The sequence below is a fragment of the Procambarus clarkii genome, chromosome 11, assembly GCF_040958095.1.
Source record: "Procambarus clarkii isolate CNS0578487 chromosome 11, FALCON_Pclarkii_2.0, whole genome shotgun sequence".
NCBI lineage: Eukaryota > Metazoa > Arthropoda > Malacostraca > Decapoda > Cambaridae > Procambarus > Procambarus clarkii.
Genome location: NC_091160.1, coordinates 31,326,861 through 31,345,712, shown reverse-complemented (window position 1 = coordinate 31,345,712; position 18,852 = coordinate 31,326,861). Strand labels below are relative to the sequence as shown.

Sequence of the window (18,852 nt, the reverse complement as noted above, 5' to 3'; positions counted from 1 at the left end):
AGGAAAACTTGGCTTATTAGGCAAATCGGGCCTTGCATAGTAGGCCGAGAAGTGCATTCTGGCTACTAGGTACGACATATATATATATATATATATATATATATATATATATATATATATATATATATATATATATATATGTCGTACCTAATAGCCAGAACGCACTTCTCAGCCTACTATTCAAGGCCCGATTTGCCTAATAAGCCAAGTTTTCATGAATTAATGTTTTTTCGTCTACCTAACCTACCTAACCTAACCTAACCTAGCTTTTTTTGGCTACCTAACCTAACCTTACCTATAAATATAGGTTAGGTTAGGTTAGGTAGGGTTGGTTAGGTTCGGTCATATATCTACGTTAATTTTAACTCCAATAAAAAAAAATTGACCTCATACATAGAGAAAAGGGTTGCTTTATCATTTCATAAGAAAAAAATTATAGTAAATATATTAATTCAGGAAAACTTGGCTTATTAGGCAAATCGGGCCTTGAATAGTAGGCTGAGAAGTGAGTTCTGGCTACTAGGTACGACATATATATATATATATATATATATATATATATATATATATATATATATATATATATATATATATATATATATATATATATATATATATATATATATATATATATATATATATATATATATATATATATATATATATATATATATATATATATATATATATATATATATATATATATATATATATATATATATATATATATATATATATATATATATATATATATATATATATATATATATATATATATATATATATATATATATATATATATATATATATATATATATATATATATATATATATATATATATATATATATATATATATATATATATATATATATATATATATATATATATATATATATATATATATATATATATATATATATATATATATATATATATATATATATATATATATATGTCGTACCTAATAGCCAGAACGCACTTCTCAGCCTACTATTCAAGGCCCAATTTGCCTTATAAGCCAAGTTTTCATGAATTAATGTTTTTTCGTCTACCTAACCTACCTAACCTAGCTTTTTTTGGCTACCTAACCTAACCTTACCTATAAATATAGGTTAGGTTAGGTTAGGTAGGGTTGGTTAGGTTCGGTTATATATCTACGTTAATTTTAACTCCAATAAAAAAAAATTGACCTCATACATAGAGAAAAGGGTTGCTTTATCATTTCATAAGAAAAAAATTATAGTAAATATATTAATTCAGGAAAACTTGGCTTATTAGGCAAATCGGGCCTTGAATAGTAGGCTGAGAAGTGAGTTCTGGCTACTAGGTACGACATATATATATATATATATATATATATATATATATATATATATATATATATACTGTATATATATACTGTATATACAGTATGACATATAGATATAAATGTGCTACAAGGGGTTGGGGTGGGTCTTGTCCAACCCCTTCTCGTCGAGGGTTAACAACACACAGGCCTAACGGGCTGACAGCATAGCACAGGGCAATTTGCCAGGTGTTCAGAGGAGAGGGCCGAGTAAGGGAGAATGAAGGGTAATGACTCGAGGGCACTTTATACAATGATCTGGGGAGTAGGGTGTGGAAGCCAGCACCCACACTAGGATGTTGGTATCATTCCCTGCTTGTCTCAGAAATTGATGCATCTTGGATGCACATTTATTTCTGAGGTCAAGCAAAACACATGGAGAATTTTTTTCCTTAATAAATGAAAGTAGTAAACATATCTTGCATTTATCATCAAGAAAGTAGCACTTATAAACAAATAAGCATGACATAATTGAACATGAAATAACTAAGTAATACCTGTGGAGTAAAATTAAATAGCATAATGCACAAATAAACAAATTATACAGGATGGTTTGACCATAATGAACAGAGAGTACAGAGGCTATGAAGAAGCCTCTAATTTAAATTGGTGTGCAAAATTAAAGGTGTAAACTTGTGTATAAAACAGACTAATCAAACAGTATTGCTTGTAGATAATAGGCTATGCAGGACTCTGTAATTAAAAATAGGTGTACATTTGTGTCTGCACAATGGGAGAGGTCCAAGAAAATACTGAGGTCATGTGAGGGGGATCAAACTCACATCCTTGGAGTTTAATTGTGAATATGTTACATGCAAGATTATGGTGCACTGTACTATATGGACACAGGCTTATGGGGTGCTGCACTACTTGCACACAAAATGATACATTATTATTTCCTTACTTGTAAAAAGCCAGTTATACTAGTCTAATATACACTGTTTCCATTAAACAGTCCCCACACAGTCCTGTATCCAAATATTACAGCACCTCATAGGCCTGCATTTAACATCTTCACATTGCACTGTCCAAAATGCTTTTGTGTTAATGACTTTGCAAGAATGTAATGCTCAAACTCTCACAACCCAATGTACCTTCTTGTATATAAATAAATAATTTCAAATTTAAGTTACTCCTCAAAAAACTTCAGCATATCTAATATACTGCAATCTGAATTTTAAGATTACACAGAACATGAGAAAAATCAGTTGGAGCCATAAGAAGGATTCGAACCCGCTCACTGGGTACTTCCAAGCACGCACCCTAGACCACTACAAGTACAGTAATTACCTAAGTGTAGTTACAGGATGAGAGCTACGCTTGTGGTGTCCCGTCTTCCCAACACTCTTTGTCATATAACACTTTGAAATTACAGTACTGACGGTTTTGGCCTCCACCACCTTCTCACCTAACTTGTTCCAACCGTCTACCAATCTGTTTACAGAGTGGTTCTTTATGTGCGGGTTCTAGATACTCCTGAGCATGCGCCCTATACCACAACAAGTGTGAGGGTTCTGGGTACTCCCGAGCACACGCCCTAGACCACTACAAGTGTGCGGGTTCTGGGTACTCCCGAGCACACGCCCTAGACCACTATAAGTGTGCGGGTTCTGGGCACTCTCGAGCACATGCCGTAGACCACTACAAGCGTGCGTCTTATGGGTATTTCTGAGCACGTGCCCTAGATCAGTACAAGTGTGCGGGTTCTGGGCACTCCCGAGCACACGCCCTAGACCAGTACAAGTATTCACCTAGTTGTGCTTGCGGGGGTTGAGTTTTGCTCTTTCGGCGCGCCTCTCAACTATCAATCAAGTGTTACTAACTATTTTTTTGTTTTTCACACACACACACCCCCCCACCAAGGAAGCAGCCCGTAACAGCTGTCTAACTCCCAGGTACCTATTTACTGCTAGGTAACAGGGATATCAGGGTGAAAGAAACTCTGCCCATTGTTTCTCGCCGGCACCGGGAATCAAATCCGGGCCACAGGATACATGTCCAGCGTGCTATCCACACAGCTACCGGCACCCCAGAATCCACAAGTGTGGGGGTTCTGGGTACTACCGAGCATGCACTCTAGACCAGTACAAGTGTGTGGGTTCTGGGTACTCCTGAGCATGCGTCCTAGACCACTACAAACATGTGGGTTCTGGGTACTCCCGAGCACGCGCCCTAAACACTACAATTGTGCAGGTTCTGGGTACTGCCGAGCACGCGCCCTAGACCACTACAAGTGTGCGGGTTCTGGGTACTCCCGAACCTTCTTCTGTGCAAAATGGCAAAAAATAACATTTATAATACTGTAATTGGTTTTTATTTATGATATACAATTTAATAGAATGCATGAACCATTAAATATGACAGGGGGATTAATATTTTATATCCTGCCTTTCAAGAATTATATCTAGCACTGTAAACCCTCTTCTTGCTTAGCAGCACCATATACAGTATTTTTTTCAGTACTAAATGCAGAGGCAGTCCAGTGCCCAGGTGCCACAGTATATCCAAAATGCCCCCATTTTTAACCCTTTCACTGAAAAAAACATCTTCCAACACTATATTATTCAACTTTTCTCCAAGTGCACCCTCCCCCCCCCCCTAAAAAGAATAACAAATACTGTAACAGTGCTCAGTGATCAAAGCCTAAGGACTTCAACTCCTCATATTGGGCACCCAGAGCCCAATATGTGCTGCCATCTGTTGACAACACTCAAACATGAATCCCTTTCTCTCTCTCTAGGATAATATTGTCTTCTTATTCATGACTAAGTCACCCTTATAAAACTAAACAGCTTCCATATACTGTGTATATGGAAATATATATATATATATATATATGTGTGTATATCACGAAAATAAACACGTGATTAAGAATGTGACAATGTCAGACCACGGAGGAAAAATGAAACAGGAAATTTCCTTAAGTACTTTCGTATATTAAATACATCTTCAGAAGGTCCAAAAGGGTATTATTATATTATAAAAGGGTATTATTAGTATTATTAAATATTAAATACATCTTCAGAAGGTCCAGGACCTTCTGAAGATGTATTTAATTCTTAATGTATTAATATATTTATATATTAATAATATATTAATAATATATTAATATATTAATAATATATTAATAATATATATAATTATATAATATATATTATATAATATAATTATATAATATAATTATATAATATATAATTATATAATTATATAATATAATTATAAATATAATTATATAATTATAATTAATAATTAATATTATAATTAATTATATTATATATTATTATAAATATTATAATAATTAATTATAATTAATAATATAATTAATAATATTAATTAATATATTAATAATATATTAATAATATATTAATATATTAATAATATATTAATAATATATTAATAATGTATTTAACTTCATTCCTTCTGAAGATGTATTTAATATACGAAAGTACTTAAGGAAATTCCTGTTTCATTTTCCTCCGTGGTCTGACATTGTCATATATATATATATATATATATATATATATATATATATATATATATATATATATATATATATATATATATATATATATATATATATATATATATATATATATATGCATGTATGTATAACTGAAAACTCCACACCCCCAGAAGTGACTCGAACTCATACTGCCAGAAACACTATGCAACTGGTGTACAGGAGACCTTAACCGCTCGACCATCACGACTGGACAAAAGATGATGGTAGCCGAGGCTATTTCCCCATCATCCCGCCGGCACTCTGATGGTAATCTTGGGTATGGTATTTTATCAAATCACCTCATTTTTGGAGGCCACATGAGCAACACAAATGCGAACAAGCCTGAATGGTCCCCAGGCGTATATGCAACTGAAAACTCCACACCCCAGAAGTGACTCAAACCCATACTGCCAAGAGCACTACACAACAGGAGTACAGGAGACCTTAACCGCTCGACCATCACAACCGGACAAAAGATGATGGTAGCTTTCAGCTGCATATATGCCTGGAGACCATTCAGGCTTGTTCGCATTTGTGTTGCTCACATGGCCTGAAAAAATTAGGTGATTTGATAAAATACCATCAGAGCGCCAGCAGGATGATGGGGAAATAGTCTCGGCTATCATCATCTTTTGTCTGGTCGTGATGGTCGAGCGGTTAAGGTCTCCTGTACACCAGTTGCATAGTGCTCCTGGCTGTATGGGTTCGAGTCACTTATGGGGGTGGAGTTTTCCGTTGCATATACGCCTGGGGACCATTCGGGCTTGTTCGCATTAATTAATTTGTTATAAATAAAAAGTGGACAAACACAATATTTTAGCAATTATGCTTATTTGTTTTATTTATGATATTCTATTCTTTAAGATCACTTAATAATTTTGTATAAAGTTACCAGGATCATTTTTTTCATTAGAGAATAGACTCAAAAACAAATTGTTTAAATACTGTACAAAAAAAATGCAAGAACTAAATTTAAGAATTTAAGAATGGTATCAATGGAAAAGTAATTCATGTTCTTACTTGAAAAATGCAACCAGTAGCGAAACAAAAATATGCGGTGACTGGGTTAAAACTGTTTCCAAGACAAAATCCCAGACGCCATCTGAATGTACAGTACAGTATCACATTGCTTGACTTAATTGAAAAGTTTCAATAACATTCATATTAAAGCATATACTCAACAGCACCTAGAAGATAGACTTCTGAATGCCAAGTACGATGAAGTCCTAGAAATAATTCTCAAGTTTGAGAACTGATATCGTGCTCTTAATATATGGACAACACAGAAGCAAACATTGCTCAGCATTAAGCATGAAAGATGAGGCAATAAATTAATCAAAGGAAGGAAGAAGTTGCTTATTATCAATGTATCAAACTTATAACTTGGTAAATTGATGTGAAAGATTTCTAGTGATTCAAGAGCCCCTCTTGAGGCAATCTCCATCAACCATTCTGTTACTTTTCGTCCACCAAGTTCAAGCTCTAAAGTAATTAGATTTGTGGCAGAGAATATAAGTCTTTGCGACAGTAAATATAGAGCATCTGTAACATTATAGGGACTAGAGATGCTCAAGCATTTCAACCGAGATAATTCATTAATATGAATTTCATCTGTGTCCTCGCCTTCAACTTCACATCTTTCGCAAGATGTTACAAGTGACAGCTCCTCTATAAACTGGCACATGTTGATCAGCTGACATAAAACCTTAACATTCACCTCATTAGTAAGGTGAAACTGTAATATTCTCAGAGATGATCCAGTTGCTTGCAGTGATGGTATGTATAAACTTAGTAAGTCATCATTACTCATGTATACATCAACACAGATAGTTAAGTACTTGCAATTAATTGTACAAAGAAGCTCTTTAGCAGTTTCACTGGTTGATTTAATCTTCCATGGACCTTTCAGTAAATGCAAACCAACATGCTCCAACTTTCTATATTTAGTAAAAATATCACGTAATTTTGATGCCAGGCAAAATGATGAAAAGCTCATCTCTCTTAGGTTATAATTGGGTGTTTTTTTTCGTAAAGACTTGGGACCCCTACCTAAAGTTGATGGAGTTACAGGTGGAAAATCAAAAGAATATTTGCTCAAGACCCAATTTTCTGAATTACATGTGATACATCTTATATCTGGGTATGCATATAGAAGGTGATGCAAGAACTCCCGCACATCTCGGTGGCTTCCAACATCAACATATTTTAGTTTCGGGAAAGAGATTCTCATATCCTCATCATTCTGGATTTTATGATTCACAGAATTTTTGTCTAGACCATCAAAAAAGCCTGTGTATAAATTATCCTCAAGACCCTCCCCACCAACAATGACAATTTCAACAGTAGATGATATTTCCTCATATATTTCATATTCTCTGACAACAACAATAACTGTCTCAATGCCAGGAGCAGTGTGACCTATTTCTCTCAAAATTTCCCCCTTGGCAAATTCTATTCTCAGATGAATCCATTTAATCAAGGGAGAATTTTTACAAATAGTAACAACAACAGATGGGCAGTCAAACTGTAAATTAGCAGTGTATAGCTTCTCTATTCCGAAAGGTTGAAGCTTCAAAAGAAAGTTTTTCAAGGTAGCACTGCAGGGATATGGGACAGTCCTCACACTCTGAAAAAACATAATAAAATGTTAAGATATAGAGTACAAATGATTATGTGTGTGTAAACATGAGCACATATGTATTATGAAAGGAAACACCAATGCTGGCACTTTCAGCATTTCTGCTTGAAAGGACATTTTTTGGTGCCTGATAATGAAGTGAGAATGTTGGAGACCAGGATGAGAAAAGGGATGATGATCAACTACATGTTAATTGAAGTAACCAATCAACAAGTAATCCAAAGTCACATCATCATTGAGAGCCACTCTTTAATCTATGAGTCCTGATTATGCCTCAGGGTCTTGTGGTGAATGGGTGCCCACGGCCGATGTTCCCGAATTTCGCATAATTCATCAGTTGCAGGTCAGGTCAAGTCAAGGCCTTGTTGAGCACTGCAGGCTACAGGACATTGCAAGGAGCAGCCTATCTAACCTCAGAATGTTACTCAACGATCTCTCAAGAAAGTTGCAAAGTTCAGTGCATCGTGGAAGCAAGGTCAAGGACTTAGTGTGTAAAGCATCCGTCCTGCTGAGCATAAACTGAATGGAAGGTCATTGTTTGGCTCCTCCTCAAATGAATTGAAGGAGGTTGCATGTTTCCTAAAGACAGTCCCAACCAAGGACTGGTATGTACTGAGTCAAGCAGTGCAGTGAGTCAACATATGCAAAAGCAACCTGCTACTGTGATTACCCAGTGACAGTGTAAGAATAGTAGTACAGTGTACTACTATTGTCTACCAGCCTACTATGCTGGTAGACATTTTGTGTGAGCAGTGAGGTCCTAACAATTATTTTCCAGTGATTATTTGCAATTTTATAATGGTCAGTACAGTGGTCTGAGTGTGAGCAGAGACAGTTCCAGTAAAGTATCTCTGCATTTATTTTGATTGACTACTGACTGTATGTATAATAGTGCATTATTATTCATTTGTAGTTAATTACAAGTTGGATTTTACAGTTCTTGTACAGTAAGAATTCTCGTTTGTGAAAGTGTACAAAAGTGGGAACATTTGGAGTTAGCTAGAGCAGTAAAAACTGTTAATCTGAAAAGCATGTGTGGTGTTAGGAGAATATATAGAGCAAGGAATTAAACTGTCATGAACAGATATGAAATGTAAAACTCAATAAATCAAAAGACTGAACACATTAAAACAGTTTAGTAATATTCAATGAATGTATAATGGTTGATTGTTAAATAATAATTAATTTATTCAATTAGGGACAGGAAGCCTATGTATATATACTTTAGACTTGTTTTGTGGTCTTCCCAAGGTCAAACTACCGGCCTTCCTAGGTTGAAATCCCACAACAGTTGCCTAACCCCTGGGGACCTATTTACTGCTAGGTGAACAGAGGCATTAGGTTAAAAGAAACATGCCCAACCATTTCTGTCCTGCCTGGGAATTGAATCTGGGATCCTCGATTTTGAGATAAGAATGAAGCCAACTGAGAATAACGTGGGCAAACACGGAGTGTATGAGGAAGCAAGGACTGAGTGTGAACAATTGCAAGGGACAAGGCTGCGTGGAAGTGGTTTGTAAAAAAAATGAATACAAAAATTCACAAGCAGCACTATAAACCTTCAGGTTGATTGCTTCTGCTCCTATACATTACAATATATATTTTTTTTTTGGGGGGGGGGATTTGTATTAAATAAAACTCTAAAGGAAAATTGTTCTGTCTTCCTTGTTGTATCATACAGAAGGACAAACACATTGCAACACACCATTCAGTTCCCCAATAGATAAGCTGTATAATTCTGATTTTGTCCGAATCAAGAGATGGTCAAACTCGGTCACAACTTTGATCACATTACCTGGAGATTCAAGTAATCAAGGTTTAAATCAGTGAGTGGTCAGCGGCCCTATGATACTATCATGGAGGATATTACTTTACCAAACATTTATTCTATAGTATACTGGATTACAGTCACAAACTAAGTAAAGGGACCGGAAATAGGGAGCCGGTCGGCCGAGCGGAGAGCACGCCGGACTTGTGATCCTGTGGTCCTGGGTTCGATCCCAGGCGCCAGCGAGAAACATTGGGCAAAAGTTTCTTTCACCCTATGCCCCTGTTACCTAGCAGTAAAATAGGTACCTGGGTGTTAGTCAGCTGTCACGGGCTGCTTCCTAGGGGGTGGAGGCTTGGTCGAGGACCAGGCCACGGGGACACTAAAAAGCCCCGAAATCATCTCAAGATAAGGCATAAATGAAGAGGGTTTTGGGAGTTCTTCTACTCCCGGAGCACGGCCTGAGACCAGGCTTGACATACTGTACTTAAATATACTTATGAACCATTTGAATATTTAGGTGAATAATATTAGGTCAAGCCAGCTATTGTGTTCCTGGAGGTGATTCAATCCAAAGGAATGTAGATCCCTGAGCTCACCTTGCCAAATCCAGCCTTTGTGGAGAACATCAATTCAAGAGTCATCAAAAGGACAGGGCACTGGCACTTAAAGCCGAGAGATTCTAGCAGCTCTGAGCACGCTTCTCGCAGCTGCTTGCGGAGTTTGGAGTCTTGTTTACCAAACCATCCTTCATCATCCCACCACTGCTTAACTTTCACCATATGTTGCTGTGAAAAAAATATAAAGTACCGTAATATTTTATTCCAGCTGATCAGGTAAAGTAATCCCATCCTCTATACCACATATATCTTACTATACAAGTAGTATTATGAATATTTAATACAAAAACTCCAATTTTTCTCACAACCAAAGGAATTAAAAGCTAATACAGTGCTTATATCAGCTGAAAAATTTAAATGTTTATAATGCAAATAAAATACACAGCACTATAAAACTACAGAACATAGTTGAAAAAAACACACTTTTCTTAGCCAATCTCTCACTTGCTCCCCCAAGGCAGTGCCTGAGGCCAATTAAAGTACTGTATTGTACTAGTTGCACACCCGGCTCCAGTCAATATTTACCCCACTGTTGCAAGTAGCTTGGTAAATGCTCTCACCATAGAGTGGAGGAGACCACTTGCTCTAAGATAAAAGAACAGAAACAATCCACACACTGTAATCCATATAAGCCAGAATATCTGCTATGGACATAAAGGAAAAGGCAGCCCACAAACCTGTGGACAACATGAGCTCACAGAGAAACAACAGGCTCATGAAACTGAACCACCCAAAGAGTCACCTCAGAGACAACCAAGCCCAGGAACAAGGAACAACAGACAGGATTAATGAACAAAGTGGCTATCTGAGCCCTTTGAGTGGCATGCAGGTAGTGCCACACCACTGCCACAGAACAAAAGCATGAAGAAACCTGAGAACTCTCTAAATGGCAAAGACAAGACATCCACTTTGAAAGCCAACAGGACCCTCCATCACGGCTACAGGAAAAGAGAGACAAAAATATTCAGTATCAGTTTATGTCCAATAATCAACTAAGGAAAAAATCACACCTGAAGTCAAAAATACAGAAAGGAAAATTAAAAAAAAAGCATGCCAAACCACCTGGTACAGCCAAAAACATGACAATTGAAAACTCGGTAAGTGTACACCATACAGTTGGAAGCATACTCGACATAAGTCTATACGCAAAGTTTGACATAACTTCGAACCAATGAGGAACCTTTCTTGACTGAATTGCTGAAAATAGATGGAGCCTCGGAAATATATGCACAGGTTCAAAGCCCGAGTCCAAAGGCTCACAAACCAAGCCAGAGTCAGCCGCCAATGAGTCTGAAGGATCACCCTACTGATGTAAGTCTGAAAATAATATGGAAAATTTGAACTAGAGGGAAACATACTGGAAATCCCAATGTCTCCAGGATAACAAAAAAGCATGTACAGCAAATCCCTTGCAATCTGAGAACTGGTCATCACCAGAAGCTTTCAGTTCCACACATAAGGCAGCCATGGGACAGTGTATGTCTTTTTGGGGGGTTCCCAAGGCTGCTCTGGGGGTGTGTTTAACTGAGGCTAACTTTTCATCACATTATGGCTCTGTGTAATCAAACTGCATCAGTCATAGGTGTATTCTTGGGTTCACAGCCTTCAGCAGTTTGCTTCTGGATATTCTTCTCGATGATGGCCTGTTCTGACATCCTTGGTTTATGCTCTTTTTAGGTTCAATTGCACCTTTGATGTCTATATTCTTCAAAATAATTCCCACCAATACTACCAGTAACTTCAACACTACTAATACTGCAACAGCTCTCCTTCAGGTAAACTTATTCCCTGGTGACAAAGCTCTATGGAGAGGAGGGGGGTGGGGTCCTGTCTACTTCCTGTTCTGTGGCATCAGGAACACCACTCTGCACAATAGAACAGATTTCTTTTCTAGTTTTCATAATTTTAACACTTTCGCTCGGTAATGACGCAGGATGGTGTAAAAAATTTAGTAGACAAATGTTCGGTAACGACGCAGTATGGTGTCAAAAATGTAAAAATTTGGTCTGCTTTCAGCTTTACTGTGGAAGGGGCACGACATGGTTTTGGACATTATATGCATATACTCCTGTAGGAAATTTCATTGTGAATACATTGATACCAAAATGAAAGACCTAGGACCAGAATTGAGGTAACAAAGTTGAAAATTGTATACACATTTTATTGCTCTTTATTAGCGCTCACGGGGGTAACGCTCCGTCCCTTTCTCTGTTTGCTGTTGGTGGTACGCCGGGCTTTTGGACTTTATATTTGGATATACTCCTGTAGAGAATTCTATTGCGAAGACAATGATACCAAAATATAAGACCTAGAATGAGAACTGAGGTGACCAAAGTGAAAAGAGTGTACACTTTATTGCTCTTGCATGCTCCAAGATAACACGTCTCACTTTCTCTGTTTGTTGCGGATGGTATGCTGGGCTTTTGGGCTTTATATGCATTTAGTCCTGTAGAGAATTCTATTGCAAACACATTGATACCAAATTGAAAAACCTAGGACGATAATTGAGATGACAAAGTTGAAAAAGAGTATTCACTTTTCAGTATTACCACGCTCTCTAATGGAGTGCCAGGCACGCCTTGGGGTGGCGCAGTGTTCTCTTGCGGGTAACCTTGGCCCACTTTCATCTTGGCGGCGGGTGAAGCGCCCCGCAGTTTTTGACATTATTTGCCTATACTCCTGTAAGGAATTCTATTGTGAACACATTGATACCAAAATGAAAGACCTAGGACGAGAAATGAAGTGACCAAAGTGAAAAGTGTACACATTTTATTGCTCTTGCTCGCTTCCGGGTAACTCGCTCTCACTTTCTCTGTTTGCTGTGGGTGGTAAGCCATGCTTTTGGAGTTCATATGCATTTAGTCCTGTAGAGAATTCTATTGTGAACACATTGATACCAAATTGAAAAACCTAGGATGAGAATTGAGGTGACAAATTTGAAAAGAATTTACACTTTTCAGTATTACCGCGCGCTCCCGTGGAATGCCCGGACCCACTTGGGGTAGCGCGGCACTCACTCGCCCAGAACAATAAAGTATTAAGTTGCTTCCAAACAACTCTTGCCTTAGGCTAGGAAAGACCTGACTACAATAGCTCAGAAATCAAGATTTGAATAAACACAAATAGTCATTTTCTAAACACAATTTAGATCCTCCTGTGCATGTTTTTTTTTTCTTTTCAGTCAATGTGACAGGGCTCCTGGCTGGAAACTTGGTGTTGGTGAGGGTGCTGCCATTTGGCAGTGATCAGGGAAAGTAGCCAGTTGTGAAATTAGTGACTTAAAAAAAAAAGACCTGTGTGAGTTTATGAACATATTTTCTATAGTTGCTCCAATCAGGATGTTTGAAAAGATCTTGGTTATCTAGTTAAACAACACTGCTGTTAGGAGTATGTAACTGTCAACCTCAAATATTAACTTTCCTATTCATTCATAAGCCTGACAATTTTTTCTAGTTTATAATGTTTACAAATACATACACTATAAAGCAGACCTACCACTAACAGTTCTTTTGAATCTAACAGATGTTCATTACATTCTCCTGTCTGTGCTAAGATAACATCATCTATGGTATCGTCACATATATCGGTTGCAGCAGTTGCATCTCCAGACTCTACAGAGCGTGGCTCTTCATTGTGGTGGCAACTCGCTTCACTCTCACCCAGGTTCAGATGGGAATCTTTGGGAGCCAAATGCAGGCGATCAAACATATTCAGGAAAGGCAAGTATTTCTTTAATCCCATAGGGACAGCATTTTGGAGAAGCAGGTGAGCCAGCCGGATGATTACGATGGCATGGAGTGTCTTTGGAGTGTTGCTGGGACATGTCAGACAGGACTCCCTCATGGTGGGGATACCACCACTTCCTGGTCGTGGTGCCAGGCACAGGAATGACTGTCCCTCAGTCAAGTCAGTCTTGCTGTCATTAACACTTCATGATGCAACTCAGAACTGTAAATACATAATAAGATAAATATAAAATAATGTGAATGAGAGCTTATATGTACAATATATTCAGTCAACCAAAATTATTAACAGTGTGTCAACTTATTAACTGTGTTCAATTAGGTATAAATGTTTTTGATACAATGATAAAACATATTACACTTAAAGATTATGTAATAACATTTAAGTTCTTGCTTTATCTGTTTCCACACGAGTAAAAGAATACTGATAAATATTAGAATCATGAGCAATCTGTAAGTCAGAATGTGTACATCTACAAGCTCTCAAGCTATAAGACCTATTGAGGCCAGACAACCTTGGCACCATATTGCATAGCAGCTCTATGTTTGATAGAGGACTATATAAGGCATTTAATTTGAGGGAATGAGGATTTAGGCATATCTGATATAAGATTTAATTGGATTGCTCTTGAGCCATGTCATGGCTAGTAATGATTACTATGGAATGTCACATGTCTTGCAACCTGATGACTATACTGTAATTAAGGTCTGTGGGAGGGAAGGTATTATTCCAGCTACTGTAACACTAGCTCTTCTACTAGGGTTATAATCTGCCAACGTTCGGAGACCAGCAAAGTCCAAATATAGACAGCTTTTCCCCTATTTCTTTCTGGTTTGTGTGTTTCTTAGGTGATTTGGAGTTAATTTTTGTCACTGAGACCGACAATATACCACTGTCGGTGCCAACCTCCGGATACATCATATTACCAAACACCTAGAATTATCCTTCCTAGATATCTATCGATCTATCAGCTTAAATTTGGAGGAGCTTACAACTGTTTGAAAGGAATAAAAACCAAAATTAATAATTTTAAATTTTTTATTTTGACACCATATTATTTTCCTTGTAATTCTTGTAAGGCCTATGGACCTGGATGACAAAATACTGGCCTCAAATATTTTCCCAAAATATTCATTTGTAGGTATCTACCATATTATATCTTTGGCAGTCTAGTCTCTCTGAGCATTCCCAACTGTAAGCATTCTCTGCTCCCTGGGCCTCTCACAGGCTGCTCAGCAATGGGAAAAATTCTTAAAATCATTTTACTTTTTCTAAGTTATTTGTTGGATTATAACCATAAATTTAGTGTCAAAATGTTTACAAATTAATTTTCTAGCAAATAGAGGAAAAAAAAACACATCTGTATTTATGCATGCAAAAGACTATGCATGACTAATGAAAATACAAATGTTCATGAATAGCAATCGAACAAACTGTTCTAGTGCCATTGTAATGTTTACTATCGGAGTATGGATGATACATTTTAGTGACATTGGAATGCAAAGGTTTTAATTGATGTACTTGTGGTATATGTATGCAGATGTTCTAACAATGGAGGTTTTTAAACTGTTTTTAAACAGTGCCTACAAGTTTAACACAGTGGTATTATTTAAGTTATAGAAAATCTAATTTTCTGTTGAGTGAAAGAAAAATAATAGAAGCTAGGCAGCTGTTCACACTCCACTAAACCATACTAAATATAATCCAAACAAATTAAATCTCACCTAATCAATCCTAGCCTAACAGTGTATTATATAATAATAATAATAATAATAATAATAATAATAATAATAATAATAATCTTTACTTAGGAAAAAGTACATACATACAAAATGAGTTACAAGCAGAATGTTGGATATATACTATTATGCCTAAAGCCACTAATACGCGCAGCATTTCGGTAAAGATGTGGGGAAAAAACTTAAAACTAATTGAGATCAAAAGCATGAAGTGAAATGACGAAGAAAAAAAAAGAATGACAATAATGACATGTTGAATGGAACAGCAGTTGCAACAGAACAGCAGATAGCAATTTTAACTAAATAAACAGATGGACTACAATTTTCTTTAAGTTTATACATGGCAAATATCAGCAGTTTTACAAGTTAGTGATTTAATCATTGATGTTTGATAATAGCAAAGACATAGGTTGACATTAGAAGGTAAGGTAGGTTATGGCCAAATATAAATACAAAAACCATTTGTTCTGTATGATATGTACAGTACTGTATATGCAAATTTGGCACTTTCAAGTTCTACCTTAGCATCTACTACATCTCTATATCTACCTCCTAAAGCTCTTTTTTTTTTTTTTACCTGAATTTACAAGAGGTAGGTTACAAACCATGAACAGTTGGACCTGAGGTCGCTCCACTAGCAGGGTGAAACATCTGGACATGTTTTTTAATGCTGTATGCCTTTGTTCATCTAGCAGTAAATTAGGTCACTCAGTTATCTGGGGGGGGAAACCTTGGCTACCAAGGCTTCCAGTCCCCAATGATGGGAACCACTGCTTGTGCTCTCAACATGGACAAAAAAGAACTGAAATACAGTATTAAGTTTAGCTTTACCAACTCCTCTCATTTCTGGTAATCTCATTATCATTTATTATGGTTTCCCAAGATGCACCGATGATGATACTTTTCAAGACGCTAGTGCTCTCTAGAGTGGAATACTGCTGCACAATGACAGCCCCTTTCAAAGCTAGAGAAATTGCTGACCTGGAGAGCGTGTAGAGATCCTTTACTGCTAGAATCCACTCAGTAAAACATCTAAACTACTGGGACTGACTAAAGAGCCTAAATCTATATTCCCTTGAGCGCAGATGGGAGAGATACATAATAATCTATACGTGGAAAATAATAGAGGGGCTGGTCCCAAACATGCACACAGAAATAACATAACATGAGACCAGAAGGCATGGCAGGATGTGCAGAATACCTCCGTTGAAGAGCAGAGGTGCAACAAGTACTCTGAGAGAGAACTCCATCAACATCAGAAACCCGAGACTGTTCAACACACTTCCACTACACATAAGGGGCATAACTAGCCGACCCCTCACAGTGTTCAAGAGAGAACTTGACAAACACCTCCAAAGAATACCTTATCAACCAGGCTGTGACTGATACGTCAGGCTGCGAGCAGCTGCGTCCAACAGCCTGGTTGATCAGTCCGGCAACCAGGAGACCTGGTCGACGACCGGGCCGCAGGGACGCTAAGCCCCGGAAGCACCTCAAGGTAACCTCAAGGTAGTTAAGCACCACTGGGTCTGACAAGCAAATGTCTGGGTGACTGCATATTAACTTGGGGACTTCAATGAGGCTTTCTGTCCCTCACAATGGTGTACCATCTTACATACGATGTACCATGCCATTTCATACTATATCACAGGGGTAGATCAGGCAATGTATTCCATAAATTTATGAGATATTAATTTGAGCTTGATTTGATTTGAATTTTGGGGAAACTTCAGGGTTATCTGAATTTGTAAGATAGTGGCAGACAAGAACATGAAATTTTGCGTTGATGTTATTGTAGGGTTATTTTATGAAAAATTTAGACCACAACAAGAGCTTAATGACCAACTAGTATGCATTTCTGTCCAGTACATACATATTTTATATTATATTATATTATATTATATTATATATATATATATATATATATATATATATATATATATATATATATATATATATATATATATATAATATATATATAAACAATCTCTATCTGGAACCCGTAGGTGTGGGGCTCAAAATTCCACCTCCGACCGGCTCCTCGGCCGAGCGGGAGCCAGTCGGCTGAGCGGACAGCATGCTGGACTTGTGATCCTGTGGTCCCGGGTTCGATCCCGGGCGCCGGCGAGAAACAATGGGCAGAGTTTCTTTCACCCTATGCCCCTGTTACCTAGCAGTAAAATAGGTACCTGGGTGTTAGTTAGCTGTCACATGCTGCTTCCTGGGGGTGGAGGGCTGGTCGAGGACCGGGCCGCGGGGACACTAAAGCCCCAAAATCATCTCAAGATAACCTCAAGACAAGATCCTGGGGGCTCGTGCAGCCCAAGCTCTCCTTCAGGAGCCTGGGATCGTTCTTGGCCTTGTTAGGGTGGTTTTTCTCTGGCCCCAACCACGACGGTCTCCGGGTTTGGAGTCCTTGTGCCCTCTTTTCACCAACATCGAGGTAACCTCCAGAGATGGAACCCCCTAGGGCCGTTTGTTATTGCCTTCAACCTCGTTCTAACAGTTCCTGCGATGGCGCTGGAATCAATTGTATTGGCGTTTGCCTTTTCATTGGAGAGACTCAGCACCATGGAGAGGGGGGGACATGCTGCATGGGTGACAACCTCTTCCCATATCCACCTACCCTGGCTTTCTGCCCTGGAGAGGTCACTCCATACTGACAATCAGAGTGCAATTCCCTAGCCTCCTGAGACTGATGGATGCCTACTACAATATATATATTACACACAAGAAGGTACACTGGGTTTGTGAGAGTACATAACATTGGTGTTTTTACATTCTTGCAAAGCCAATAACTCACATAAGTGTTTCGGCCAATTACATGGAGCAACGAAGCAGAAAGACGTACTCACCCGTACTGGCGAATCAGACCTGCATTATATATGCAGTTAGAGGTGCAGAAGGCCCACCCTGCAGGGGTAGGGCCGTCTCTCCAGCTCCACTGCTCTGCTTTGACTCCTCGCCACCTTCCTTACAAGCACATACCTGCCAGTGATTAGATATATATATAACCGAGCCACATATACGTGATAGCTTAAATATGTTTGACCATTTTGTGAGTGATAAGATAAGCATTTCGGACTATTTGTGCAGGTAAACAAGAATTGGGCCATTATGAAGCTTCGATCTTGTTTGACATTATGACTCGAAACTGGTTTCATTCACTTTGGAACACATGTTTAAAGCATCAATATATAATAATATCAGTGAATGGTTGATAAAATATTCTCTCAACTGGTTACCAGCTGTATTAGACAAATACTGACACTAATATCTTCGACAGTCAGCAGTCGCACAATTAGTTGTCATATCTTGTGTTTACACAGTCAGCTGTTGGGGAACGGAATCCAAGTCAGTTAATATTACGGATGAAACATTAATCATTACTGTTGTTCTAAAATAAGAACGTTATAATGATCTAGATTAAATAGAAATTTATTTAAGATTTAAGTGTAGTGTTTTTGTTACGTTAAGGCTGTTCTGAATTACGG

General features: G+C 37.6%; 1 protein-coding gene across 3 annotated transcripts; it reads right to left on the bottom strand.

The window, feature by feature from the left end:
- Window positions 1–4,903: 4,903 nt before the first annotated feature.
- Window positions 4,904–18,717, bottom strand: LOC138349489 (uncharacterized). Of its 3 annotated transcripts, XM_069322457.1 has the most exons (5): window positions 18,628–18,717; window positions 18,214–18,346; window positions 13,371–13,823; window positions 9,855–10,043; window positions 4,910–7,475 (listed from the first exon to the last, which is right to left on the bottom strand). In XM_069322457.1, the coding sequence occupies exons 3-5, from the start codon at window positions 13,716–13,718 to the stop codon at window positions 6,027–6,029; spliced, it is 1,986 nt and encodes a 661-aa protein (XP_069178558.1). In that variant the 5' UTR covers window positions 13,719–13,823; window positions 18,214–18,346; window positions 18,628–18,717; the 3' UTR covers window positions 4,910–6,026. The 3 variants fall into 3 exon arrangements, with proteins under 3 accessions (XP_069178559.1, XP_069178560.1, XP_069178558.1); XM_069322458.1 differs by lacking the exon at window positions 13,371–13,823 and having other exon boundaries at window positions 4,904–7,475; XM_069322459.1 differs by lacking the exons at window positions 18,214–18,346; window positions 18,628–18,717 and having other exon boundaries at window positions 4,909–7,475; window positions 13,371–13,805.
- Between the last annotated feature and the right edge of the window lie 135 nt (window positions 18,718–18,852).

What these genes read in the sequence shown, in the direction of transcription:
- LOC138349489 (XM_069322457.1), bottom strand. Translation starts at nt 13,718, where the DNA reads ATGAGGGAGTCCTGTCTGACATGTCCCAGCAACACTCCAAAGACACTC. An exon ending in ATTCAAAAGAACTGTTAGTG is followed by an intron (nt 10,044 to 13,370) that starts GTAGGTCTGCTT and finishes TTTTTTTCACAG; the next exon opens with CAACATATGGTGAAAGTTAA. An exon ending in CAAAGGCTGGATTTGGCAAG is followed by an intron (nt 7,476 to 9,854) that starts GTGAGCTCAGGG and finishes ATGTTTTTTCAG; the next exon opens with AGTGTGAGGACTGTCCCATA.